This window comes from Triturus cristatus, chromosome 2_1 (assembly GCF_964204655.1).
Source record: "Triturus cristatus chromosome 2_1, aTriCri1.1, whole genome shotgun sequence".
NCBI lineage: Eukaryota > Metazoa > Chordata > Amphibia > Caudata > Salamandridae > Triturus > Triturus cristatus.
This window is the reverse complement of record NC_140581.1, coordinates 448,731,152-448,744,946: the sequence shown is the minus strand read 5'-3', so window position 1 is coordinate 448,744,946 and position 13,795 is coordinate 448,731,152. Positions and strand designations below refer to the sequence as shown.

General features: G+C 41.4%; 1 protein-coding gene across 3 annotated transcripts in view; it reads left to right on the top strand.

The window, feature by feature from the left end:
- The window catches only part of SCAMP1 (secretory carrier membrane protein 1), a 573,188-nt gene that overhangs the window by 244,321 nt on the left and 315,072 nt on the right, over positions 1-13,795 (top strand). For all 3 annotated transcript variants that reach the window (XM_085632265.1, XM_085632264.1, XM_085632262.1), the window contains one exon: positions 11,428-11,532. In XM_085632265.1, the coding sequence (XP_085488391.1) occupies positions 11,464-11,532 (69 nt within the window). In that variant the 5' untranslated portion in view covers positions 11,428-11,463. The remainder of the gene's footprint in view (positions 1-11,427; positions 11,533-13,795) is intronic.

Genomic DNA, 13,795 nt, shown 5'->3' with positions numbered 1-13,795 from the left:
GGAAGTGAGAATCTGCCACTTTTTGTTGATTATCTTTTTGATGGCGTTGGAAGATGCATTATACGTGGTGACACAGATAATGGAATCCTTGGTATCTTTTTTGTTTGTCTCAAGAAGGGCAGCTCTGGGAGTGTTGCGTGACCTTTTCTTCGCTTTTTCAATGATGTGTTTGGGATAGGCTCTTTCTTGCAGTTTCTTTTCCAATATCTCTGCTTCAATCTTATAATCATCTATACTTTCACAGTTTCTGCGAATGCGCAGGAACTGGCCTACAGGTAGATTCTCACGCAAGGAGCGTGGATGCGCACTTTCAAAATGAAGGAGGCTATTCTTATCCGTAGGTTTTGTATATAAAGAGCTCGAAAGGCCACTGTCTTTTGCTCTGATTTTCACATCCAGGAAGGAGACTTCATTGTGGTGGTATGTCATTGTAACTTTTAGATGGGGATTGAGTTGATTCAACCATCCATGAAAGTCAATAAGTGTTGTGTTGTCTCCCTTCCATATCAACAAGACATCATCGATGTACCTCCACCATTTATAGATATTATTAGAGTAGGGGTTGGTTGACCAGATGTGGTGTTCTTCAATCTGGTCAACATACAGACACGCTATGCTAGGAGCAAAGGTGCTGCCCATCGAAGTGCCATGGACTTGGAGATAGAGCTTATCTTCGAACCGGAAAAAGTTTTCAGTCAATGCTATGCGCATCAGAGTGATGATCCAGTCAATTGGGGCATCCCAGGTCCATTCTTCCTTCTTGAGCCGATTCTCAATCATCTCGATCATTCCTTCTGTGGAATGCTTGTATACAGTGCCTCTACATCCAAGCATACCAACAGGTTGCTCAAAGGATCGTACGTGATATCCGATATTAGATTCAGTAGATGTTTTGTGTCTTGGACGTATGATCTGATGCCCTTAACTAGAGGGCGCAAGAACCAGTCTGTGTACTGGGAGAGGGGTTCCACCTGAAATCCTACCCCAGATACGATAGGTCTACCCGGTGGTGGTATTTTGTTCTTGTGTATCTTCGGTATAGTATAAAATACCGGAATCTGTGGGTTGTCAGGGTTTAGAAACTCATGTTCCTTTTTGCTGATCCAGCCCTGACTCAATGCTTCTGCAGTGACTGTACTGATTGTTTTCCTTAAGCGCGCTGTTGGGTCTTTGTTAATTTTTTTGTAGAATTTGGTGTCCATAAGGAGATTGAGAAATGACGTTCTATATGCATTGATGTTCTGAATCACAGTAGCACCGCCCTTATCCGCGGGTTTTATGATGATGTCATTGTTCATAGTTAAAACTTTCAATGCATTTCTTTCCTTTGTGCTAAGATTGTCATAGGTGACATTTTTGAATGGTAATTCATCAATTTCTTTTGTGACACTTTCCTCAAAAGCCATCACCTCAGGAGGCATGAGCGATGTTGGAGGGCAGAAGGTGGATTTGGGACGTAATGTTGTGTGTAGGGTATCTATCTCTGGTGTCTCTTTTCCCATAAAAAAGGTTTTGATTCGTATTTTCCTGAAAAATTCTCTAAGCTCGCACCGTAATTGGAACTTATCCAAATATGTGGTGGGAACGAAGCCCAGACCTTTGTTCAAGACTGATGTTTCTTCTGAATTGAGCATGTAATCTGACAGGTTCACCACGAGTCCTTGTTCATTCCTCCTTGAGGTCCCTTTGTCATGCTCCTCGTGTTCATTAGGGGATTGTTGTCTTCCCCATTGGACCTGTTTGTTTGTGTTGGTTCTTCTGCCACGTCTCCCTCTTCTTCCGCCCTGTCCTAAAAAACGGGTTGGGTTATAGTTTGGTTGGAAGAAGGGTGCGGATTGATATGGTGGAGGTCCATGAAATGGAGTAGGGCCATGGAACTGGACTGGGCCAAATGGATTTGGCCAGGGGTACATTGGGGTGGTTGAAACCCTTGATTGAAGTTGCCCCTTCTGGATCTTCTCTGTTTTCCCTTCCAACTTTGTGTAGAGCCATCACTGGACCATTCATCAGGCTCAGATCCTGAGTTGCTCGAGTCTCCTTGATTGGAGGAGCCGGAATCAATGTTTTCTTGCCCCTTGTAATCCTCTCGTATATATGGGTATACTTTTTCGTGGGCGAATTTTTAAAGATCTTTCTGAAGTTTATTTACCTTACTTTGCATTAAGAAGTCTTTATGTTCTGCAATTTCTTTATTGACCTCTTCTAATTTCTTTTTATATAAGGTGATCTTTATTTCAGTCAGTAAGGCATCTTCACTTGTTTTAATTTTTACCAAAATTGCCTCAGATAGACGTTTCGCGGTGTTTATTATTAAAATTAACCAATCGCGTGTACATCGCCACGCGATTAGGGACCATTCTTTTTTTAAACAATGGATCGTCTAAAAATATTCTGGGCGCATTTGTTACCAAGAGACCCCTTGGTGTAGCATTCCTCCGTAGATATTCGATGATCTCTTGTTGATATGGAAGGGAGACAACACAACACTTATTGACTTTCATGGATGGTTGAATCAACTCAATCCCCATCTAAAAGTTACAATGACATACCACCACAATGAAGTCTCCTTCCTGGATGTGAAAATCAGAGCAAAAGACAGTGGCCTTTCGAGCTCTTTATATACAAAACCTACGGATAAGAATAGCCTCCTTCATTTTGAAAGTGCTCATCCACGCTCCTTGCGTGAGAATCTACCTGTAGGCCAGTTCCTGCGCATTCGCAGAAACTGAAAGTATAGATGATTATAAGATTGAAGCAGAGATATTGGAAAAGAAACTGCAAGAAAGAGCCTATCCCAAACACATCATTGAAAAAGCGAAGAAAAGGTCACGCAACACTCCCAGAGCTGCCCTTCTTGAGACAAACAAAAAAGATACCAAGGATTCCATTATCTGTGTCACCACGTATAATGCATCTTCCAACGCCATCAAAAAGATAATCAACAAAAAGTGGCAGATTCTCACTTCCAACAAATTACAATTTGAAAAACCGATGTTTTCTTTTAAGCGGAATAAAAGTCTCAGAGACAGCCTGATACATTTGGATATGAAGAAAAACACTCCTAAACAACTTACGTTGTGGCAACAACAACCAGTTATGGGCCATTATCCATGCGGCAGCTGTGTGGTATGTCAATTCACGAAACACACAAAAGAGGTTGAACTGGGCATGCATCATGCATGGGAACAAAGATCTCACACGAATTGTAACAGCGAAAAAGTCATCTATATGATCAAATGCCCGTGCCACCTTATGTACATCGGGATGACAGGAAGAAAAGTGAAGGTTCGCATTAGGGAACATAGAAGTACCATCAGGAGAGCTATAAACGCCACCAGACTCACAGCGCATTTTGTTGAAATGCAGCACACAGACATGGACATACAATGGACTGTCATTGAAAAAATCAGAGGTGAAGGAGACCTAACCAAAAAATTGCTTGAACGTGAACAACGGTTGGTGTATCGTCTAAAAACCCACATCCATGGGCTCAATGATTCCATTCCTTGGAATCATTTAAACAAAAAGAGCTGAATCATCGATGTTTGTCTTTGCATAGATTCATACAGGCGAATATTTATGTTTAGACTCTCCTCCTACAAAGAGGGTCTACAATAGATATATTGCTTAGCATAACCATCTTTTAATCGTGAGGTTTCATGTAAAGAAACAGTGTTTTCCTACTGCCTATAAAAGATATTAGTCAGTTCTTTTACTCGTAAATTTCATCGGCCACATCCCATATACAGTCACCACACAGTACACTTTCAAATGCGCAAGACTTATTAGACTCTTGCTCTATATACTCTGCTGCACAGCAGACTAAATCACAAATTAGTGCACATAACCACATATATGTTTCGCGTATATCCCAAAACCCAAGATACTGGGTTTAATATTTGCTACTTGCAGATGTATCTAGAGGACTAAACTACAGGTCCCACAATCCATTGCAAACGGCTCCGTGAACATCCCGCCTCTATTCGTTTGAGTGGAGGGCGGATGCCGTACTAGTTATGCCACAGATTCCCTTTGTCCAACAATTGAACCTCCTATTGAGGACTACATATGGTTTTTGAACTTTTAGAAAGTTTCGAGAATTTAGGAGTATAATCGCGCTGTAATCTCGCGTTAACTCAAGCGTACCCGGAAAGGCACAGTACGGGAAGGCCCTTTTTTCCTTCCTTTTTAAAGAGGTGATGCGAACGAGTCGTTGTCGCCCAAGCCGATGGACTCCACACCAATTAGGTTTTTCTGAGGGGTGAGACCGGTAAAAACCGTGAGTACTACTCTACGAACCAGACGCCAACATCAATACTATCGTATATTTTAGATAGCAGATACAATATTGAAGTAATAACGGTGGTGCCTTCTGCGTCTTGTATATCTCTCGCTGCATATCCACCTGAAACAATGACGTGTATACACATATGGTTGGTCCAACACACTGCCGCAATTATCGACATCAGGGATACGCCCGTTTAGGTGGAAGTCCACACGGACGATCACCATCTCTAGCGTGGGATAAGATACTCTCATGTTAATAATATTTTTTTTATTTTTTTTTCCATATACAAAATCACCTTTTTTCAAATAACTTTATTACCCACCATAACAATATTTTAACAGATGAGTGAGTGTGAAATGCACGATGTGAACGACTGGTGTTTTTGAACACAAAATTGGGGCGATTGCCACATGGAACAACCACACGTGGCATCCAATCTAATATGTTTGGTACAGCTTTACTAAACGTAATATTGCTAACAGCATGCCGGAGACAATATGGGGACATTTCGTCCATTATGGCTTCAGTTGGTGTCCTAGGAGTTTGGTACACTAATATATGCCTTTTTGTTGTTTTCGTCCTTTTTCTTTTACTTTTTCATTTATTTTTCATTTACAGATGGAATAACGTCATTTAAAATATAAATGGTAAAAAGGAGCAGCTACCTGCCCTTTATTATAATTAGGCTAGGGTATTTCCCATTTCCTAGATTCACCAGGGGACGACATAGCCCTGAAGAAAGTCCAAGCACTACAATAGTGGGCACACGAGGACTGAAACATGTTGGCTCTAGGGTCTTAGGACCATAACACTCCATACGACCCTACTGTCTTTATTTTTAATATTCCTGTTGAACCCAAGAATAAAGGGAAACTGGGGTCCAACAGTGAATTTTTAATCTTTATCCCCTGGCCTATGATATGACCTAAGAGCTCCCTGGAACATTGGTTGAGCCCACCGCGACTTGTAGGGGTCGCGGTGTCCCGATGATGAAGCATGACCCCATTAGGGTGTGTGAGGGAAAATAAATAAAAACCGAGTTTTCCATCAATGAGAGCTTCACATTGAAATCTTCCAACAATTGTCTCTAGCGTCATGATAAAAACAAATAGTGAAGTACTGTAAATTGTATTTGATTTGTAATCAGGAGGGTGTACTTCTCCTTATACCTCTTGACCCTTCAAATATACATGACCACATGGGTCTGTATAGGTAGTGTTTAACTGTATTCTGAGGACCCACATAAAGAGTTCCTTTATTCTGACCACAAGCCCAGAGAATGCAAGTACTGTCATACTTTTTCCATAAAAACCCTCAAGGATCGTGAGGGTAGGCTGCTTCTCTGGCTGCAAAGAAAAAATGCTTGTAAGGACTCTGACTCTGAAAGTGAGGAGAAGCCCAATACCTCCTCCAATAAAAGAAAGGAAGAAGGGTCTTCCTCTTCGCATATAGATCCTAAAAATCTAGATCTCAAAGTAAAGAGAGTCCTGAAAAAATAGGGTTAAAAAATACATCTGCCTGATCCTCCTTCCTCTCACGAAAGAGCTGGCTCTTCCCCAACTTCAGCACCTCATAATCCCTTCAGAGGTTCTTAATCAGCGAAAATCAGCTAGTCGACGACTCTGTCGACAAAGAAATCACCGTCTACAATCTCCGTCTCCACAGAATCCGGCGCGTCGTCGACGGTCTTGTCAGCGACTTCGACTACATCGACGGTCAAGACTACGGCGGCTTCGCCATCGAAGACAGAATTGGCGGTATCACCATCGTCGACTGTTGTGAGACCATCTCCGTCAACTAGAGCTTCGCCGTCGATGGTCCAGCACGTCTCTTCACTGCCGACAATTCTCTCTCCAGCCTCCGCAGTCTGTTCTACCATCAATGACCGCCTCAGTAATCCCGTCGATGAGTGAAAAGGACGTTGTGCTTTCAAAGGTGATACTATCTCTCCTACAGGACTTTTAAAAAATATCTATGTTGCCTCCTACTTGTCTCTTGGATTTCCAGGAATCTGAGGACCATGGTCCGTATGGCCCTGCATATACAGCCCCTCGCAGCTCAGAGTCAAGTGCCAGGACTCAGAGGAGGACCAAGCGCTAGATGATCCATCTACTTATTTAGAGGTTGAATATTCCTTCTCTGATGCAGTGCGTCCCAGCGCTCATCACTTGTATGCATTTCAAGAGCTCTATGGGCCGACTCCCTCAACACAGACACCAAACAATGTCACAAGTGGGAGCTAAACGAGGATCGGCTGCAAGGAGTTTTTCACCTTTGGGGGTTTCTAACCCTAGATCTGTTTGCTGCGTCTCAACAGAAAATGCTCTACACCAATAGGTTTCCTCAGCCAGGCTCTCTAGGAAACGCCTTCCATTACTTTTGGGAGGGAATGTTTCCTTACGCATTCACTCAGTTTCTTCTCATTCCAAAGGTTCTGCAGAAGATCGAACAGGAGCCTTACCGCATCATCTTTATTGCGGCAGTATTGGGTGACAGAGCTGTATCGCCTATCAGGGTCCTCTCCAACCATTTCCAGCCAAAGGAGAATCTCCTCTTCATGAACCAGGGCCAAGTGGCTCATCCACAAATTCACACGCTTCACTTGCCAGCTTGGCTCTTCATCACACAGAATTTGGAGCGCTAGCAATTCCTGAAGAATGTCAAGCAAAGCTACAGAAAGCCAGAGTTCCTTCTACGACCATGTGCTACTCGGCCAAATGGAAACTATTTTGCTCATGGCCTGTCGAGCACTCTTGTGATCCTCTCTCATCGCCTCCTCAGGACGTTTTGCCCTATCTATTGTCTCTTGCCAAATCTGGTCTGACTCATACGTCCATCATCGTGCACTTGGTGGCACTATCCAGAAACAGACGACGTTCTGGTCACTTGTCCTTGTGGTCTAACAGGCTTGTGAAGGAGTTTATGAAGGGTCTCCCCAGGGCCTACCCTCCGATAAGACCTCCTCCAGTACTATGGCAACTAAACCTTGTCCTGTCACAGCGTATGAGGTCTCCCTTTGAGTCAATATACAAATACAATTTAAAATCGCTTTCATGGAAAGTTGTTTTCGTGTTGGCCGTCACGTCAGCTAGACGCAGAAGTGAAATCCAAGCCTTACTGCAACACAGCCTTACCTGCAGTTTAATCAGGATAGAGAAATTCTTTGTACCAATCCTTCTTTTATTCCTAAGGTATCTTGCACGTTTCATCTAAATGAACCAGCGATTCTACCCTGCTTCTTGCTTACTCCATTTTCTCCGGCTGAAAGAGCCCTCCATTCACTGCACATTAAACGTTGTTTGAATTTCTTCTTGCAAAGGACTCAGTCTTTCTGAAAATCTACTCAGTTGCTCATCACCTGCTCTGCTCCCAGGAAGGATCAGGCTTTGACACTGGCATCGATTGCTCGCTGGAACTCATCGACTATACTCTTCTGTCATGAGAGGGCTGGCCGCCCTCTGGCTACCAAGGTCACAGCTCATTCTACGCGCAAGGTGGCAGCTTCCTCAACCCTGTTCGCCGTAGTGTCCTTGCCTTACATCTGCAGGGCTGCGACCTGGACGAATGTCCATACCTTCATAAAACATTACTGCCTGGATGCATGGCAGAAGGCGGATGTAGTGGTTGGGCAAGCTGCTCTGTGACATCTGTTCTCATAAGGTATGAACTTCTTGGTGTCTGTTTCTTCATATACTATAGTTTTATGATCCGACCTTTCGAATTCCTTCTGATTTAGCTATTATATATTCACTTAAAAAACCATAGGTTTCACACAGGTTATAGTTAGGTGGACATTTCACTCGTAAAAAAACAATGAAATTCCCCCGTTATAGTTAGGTCAGATAAATATAACTCGCGCGCCCGCAGTCCAGTGCTCATGACATGGTCAGTGGCATCACTCATGACATCACTCATGACATCATCCTTTTGATAGAGTGGCGGTCGCGCGAGTTATAGTTATCTGACCTAACTATAACGGGGGAATTTCATTGGTTTTTTACGAGTGAAATGTCCACCTAACTATAACCTGTGTGAAACCTATGGTTTTTTAAGTGAATTTGCAAGGTTTTTTAAATGCTAATTCCTAACTATAACGTGTGTGAAACCTATGGTTTTTTAAGTGAATTTGTACGTTTTTTTAAATGCTAAGTTATGTATATATATATATATATATATATATATATATATATATATATATTTTTTTTTTTAGGTTTTTCACTGTGTGCGCACCCCGCGATTTTTGTCGAAAAAAAAATAAGATGTTTTTTCACCCTTTAGGGACCCCCTGACAAAGTCTAGGGGGTCAGGAACTCTCTACCCTGCCCCCTTTTCACGTTCGCCACCACTCTTTTTCACTCTGGCACCCACAACAAACAAAATGGCGGCCGACTCTTCCTGATTTCGACCGATTCGAACGTTGACTGACATGTAACCACCAATCAGAATTACGCTCGCGCACGTTAGGGTGTGCGCACGGTGCGCGGCTATAGATATTTATGTGGTTTAACTGCAATTTTCTCAGGAAATACTGAACAGATTTACTCCATACATGCAAAAGGCACATGCCTGACCTGAGGACTACCTCAAGTAATTCTGTTCATCCGTTCGGGCTGTACCTTTGACTAAAGGTCCTATGGGAAAATGCATGGGGAAAATGTGTTTTGGGACCCCCCTTTTTTCTTGGCCCCCGCTTGACGAATCGCCCCGAGACTTTCAGGGTAGGAGCTGAGCGGAGTGCCCAATTAGTTTTGAAAATTTTGCGAGGATTCGTCAACCGGCGCCAAAGTTATTCAAAATAGAATTTTCAGATTTCCTATGGATGGTCCTAACTATAACTATCTACTGGCGACCGCCAGTAGATAATATATATATATATATATATATATATATATATATATATATATATATATATATATAATATACCCATCGATAGATAGATAAATAGATATCTATAGATAGATAATTATATAAGTTTATAATGCCTGCACTTTATGACTATTGTTTATACTTTCTGCTTGGGTCGCATGGTGGGATGGTTCACCTAACCCTCTGCTGCTGATCCTTCATAACTGCTTACTATTCTGATTCAAGCACGTCAATCTTTAAAGATACAATACTGGATAAAAAAACAAGTTACTTACCTGTACACTGTGGTTCTCCAGTATTGATATCCTTTATAGATTCACATGCGGCTCACTCTCCTCCCCTTTCAGGTTCACCCTCCATACCTCTATTATTCCTCTAATTGTACTCTTGCTCGAAATATGAGGTATGATGGCCCTGCGCAGGGTGGAGACTATGATCTATGCTCTGATTTGGCTGAAGTTTGGATGTTTTCAAACCATGATAATAGGCTGGTAAAGGTTATTAAATTTCTATGGCATTTGAATGTTAAACTTTAATACTATTTTACTGTTACCGTGGGTCTCCCACCATGGCAACGGGAAAGATTCAAGCATGTGAATCTATAAAGGATATCAATATTGGAGAACCACACTGTATAGGTAAGTTACTTGTTTTTTACCCCGTGCTGTTAATTAACTGTTCTTTTATGCTGACTGTTTGAGAATCTGTTTTCCACTTCATGTTTGATTTAAGATTTTGATTAAATCGGATTCTGATTTGTCCTCCCAGTTCTCGGGTGTTACTTAGCTCTTTAATCTATATAGGTGCTAAAGGTGTATTAATTTTTTTAGCTCTAGGCAAAGAGAATTATGATTGCTCTCCAACTTCGATTGTACTTTAATATTTACAAACCTGCTCCAGTCAGTGATCTTAATCAGGATATAGTCGATTACAGATTGTGCTCTTCAGGCATGATATGTGGGCATATGCAATTTTTCATCTGCATAAGAATTGCGGGCAGAGATCAGGCCTTCGACTGTTTGCCTTTGGCATCTTTCTTGGGGAAAGTGTGTTTGAGAGGATACCACATGCAGCTTTCAATTCCATTAGGGCTTTGCTGTCATTTCCCCTATCTCCCATCATGCAGTTAAAGTTGCCACAAATTAAGGCCAAGACCTTAGTTCGGCATGGCATATGTAATGCTTCCTTATTGCATTTTAGAAGGTAAATAAACGCAGCTATCCATTCTTGTTGCACATAGATGTTTATCATTCTTAGAGTTGTTAGCTAAAAGATAAATATCACAACCTGGAGGTTTTAATGGGTATCCTCTCTTACTTTGATTGACGAGCATCTATCAGTTCTGCACAATATCTTCAATCCTCTTTCTTGTTTTCTCCAGTTCTTTCACACTTTTTGCGTGATTGATTGATGTAGCCTGCTAATACCCACGGTGACGAAGCCCATATTTCTTGAAGAATAATTACATCATGGGGTGTTAGGAAATTTAAGAAGTCAGTGTCGCCCATTTATGGAGAGATACCTGCCACATTCCATGAGATAATGGGGCTTTTGAAGTCCCCATCTATTGGGTTCAGAATCCCCCTCCGTATGTCTTATGGCTAGTCAGTCCGTTTTGGCGAGAATTGGTGGGTCCAGAGTATACGGTCCTTTAACTTGTTCACCTGGCAAGCACCATTCATTAGTCTGACAGACCTAAAATTCCTACTTTGACTACTTTGGTAGGTCTAGAATGTGTGGGACCTTGGACTTGTTCTCCTGGAGTGTGGCATCCTCCAGTTTGTTCTACTCTTTGAATTAGGCCTACTTAAGCTAATGGTATAAACCCTCCTTGGCTAAACTTATACTCCGCAGTTATTCTTAAAAGTGGAAGATAACCCGTGAGTTTGTTTATGCCTCTTGTTGGGAAGGCAGATTCTCCAGTGCTTGCCTTTTTGCACCTCGTTGTTTTGCCACCGTATAGCGGAATATTCAAGAAGTGTGGCTCCGTGGATGGAAAGTCTTGGAAGTTAATACACTATTTTCGTTGTATACTTTAATTATATAAGGTTTGTAATGCTAGCTGTGAGGTTCAATAAGTACCAAATATTAAAATGACATAGGTTCTAATGTTCTGCTTTTATTATGCTTGCCCCAGCAGTTCTGTAGTAAAAATAGATATACATTCCCAGTCATTTTGGAATTTATTTGACAATTTGCCTCATTCAAGTGTAGCTGCATATGTGTGAAAAGAGGGTTACTATTAACGTATATGTAATGTTTTTTCGTTTTAGCCTGCTCAGTCAGGAAGTGTAAAAACACCTAATGCGATGCCTCAGCCACAACCAGCTATAATGAAGCCAACAGAAGAACCTCAAGGTTACACACAAGTTTCGAAGGTCTGTTCTTTCAAATGAGTTTAGTGTTTGAAAGCGATTCTATAGTATACTGTGTAGTAACAGTTCTAGTAATTGTTTCTTTATTGTGGCATTAAAGAAAACATTATTTTGTCATGTGTTTCTAAAAAGTAACAGTCCGGTAAAACTACACAACAAATCAATAAAGTTGTTTATACAAGCAGAAGATGGGAGAATGCCTAACCTGGTACCTGAGTGCCTCTCACTCATCCTTGTTAAGTATAAATAATGTTACAGTGGTATAACTGAACACAAACTGGTCTGACATTTAATTTGCCTTAAAAATAAAATTGAATCCCACTACAGCCTGCACATAAGTGTATGAAAACCATTCAACAGTGCCCATGAATAGATGAACTATGCTGCAGAAAAGTATTTCTTAATGCAAGTGAAAGAAAACCCTTGAAGTACACAACTTTTGACAACCTTTCCTTGATCATCAAAAAAGACGTATATAAACAGAGGTACCTTCAGTTTCTCCAGAATACATTCCTCCAGCAGGGATCCTGGTCTCAATGCAGACCTTCAAATCTACCATCTGCTTCATTGGGAATTTTTTAAAAGTCAGGATGTCATCTGTCAATGAAGTCTCAACATTAGTGCTTAGTAATGCCTTTAAGATTCAATGGTACAGATCATAAAAAATACCATAGCTGGTACCTGTTGATGAATGCACACAAGGGTAATTTGCATAGTCTGCAAAACCTCTACTTTTTTTATTTTTTGTGATCATTTGTACCCTGTGAGTCCCTAAAGATCAAGAGGGAAACACGCTGAGCCTTTTCATGTGTTGGTTTTGGACAAGACCCAATTCGTCAATTGACCCAACCTGTGAAATATCAGTTAGTCCCCAAAACCTTAGATTTTGAAGATCGGTCTGCTCAGACTACAGAAAATCTTATCAGAAAAGAAAGGGGTCTTGAGCAAAATCTCAAACATGATTTGTGTAAAACTTTCGGCAAGGTCATTTAGTTTATACCAAAAGACCTGAAACCAGCATCATTTACTGAAAGGCCACGGGACACAACTAGATATAAAAAGTACAGGTAAAATGCATGCATGCCATATCGATGCAGTAATTACTAATACTGAATGAACAGCAATTCTGAACAAAGATATTCACACCCTTTGAGAAACTGCTCCTCTGGTTGAAAAGCCATTGTAGTTGGCAATAACCAATTTCTTCACCTCAATTTGAAATGGGTAGTCTTCCTCAAATTGAAAGGCAAATGCTTTGGTGCTAAAAATCCTTTGGTGCATACCACAGTCGACTTCCAAACCATTGCTAAGAGTTTCAGTGCTGAGAAGACTAAATTGGCATGTAAGAAGGTTTAATATGTATAACCCTCTGCCATAGAAACATAGGACTATAATATTTATCCTGTTCTACCATTCATTTCCATTGCTTTATCCACTGATTAACTTGGTTCTTAGAGCAGTCTTGCAAACAGACAGCATACTGGTGTTTAAAAAAAATCTTTTTATTAACCATGCTCTTGAGACCATACACCACAAAGTAGTTCCAAAAGTCCATATTTGGAGATAGCACAAAAATCAGCAGTAACACAATCATGAGGGAGCAACCAAAACAATCAATAATCCCCATCCCACCAACCACTACGTGGCCCCTACAAGCCCTCTGTAGTTCTGCCATAACGCCCAAACTTTTTTCCCATTTTTTTTGCACACCCCCTACTTTTGTACACGGTTTCTTCGGCGCATTGGCACCAGTCCAGGTCCCGCTTCCAGTTCTCCAGCTGTTTGGGTGTCGGCGCCCCCCATCGCCTTGCAGTATTGCGCTTTGCAATTCCCGCTGCCAGGACCAACCAAATTTCTATATATCTAGACCAACCAGTGTCCCCTTGAATTATCAGCAACAGCCACTTCGGGCTCCATCGGGACCGTTTCCCCCACCACCTCAGACATAGTATCAAGGAACATATATTGTTGTTATTGTACATTTTCTAACAGCACTCCTAATATAATTACATTAAACACCTTGGAAGATCATGGACTCCAGGAATTGATGGAAAATATCACCCAGCTGTACAAGGTCCCATCCATATACATGTAGGAAGTGTAGCTCTTACTACGTCAGGTAAAAGATCAATTATTTCAATCACTACGGGGGATTCCTGCAGACATAAAAGCAAGAAGATCCACGTGGAAAATAAATCTACTCATGAAAGCAGCTAGAGCAGCTAGAGCATGACCTATTTCCAATTACGGTGCTGTACTTAACTGC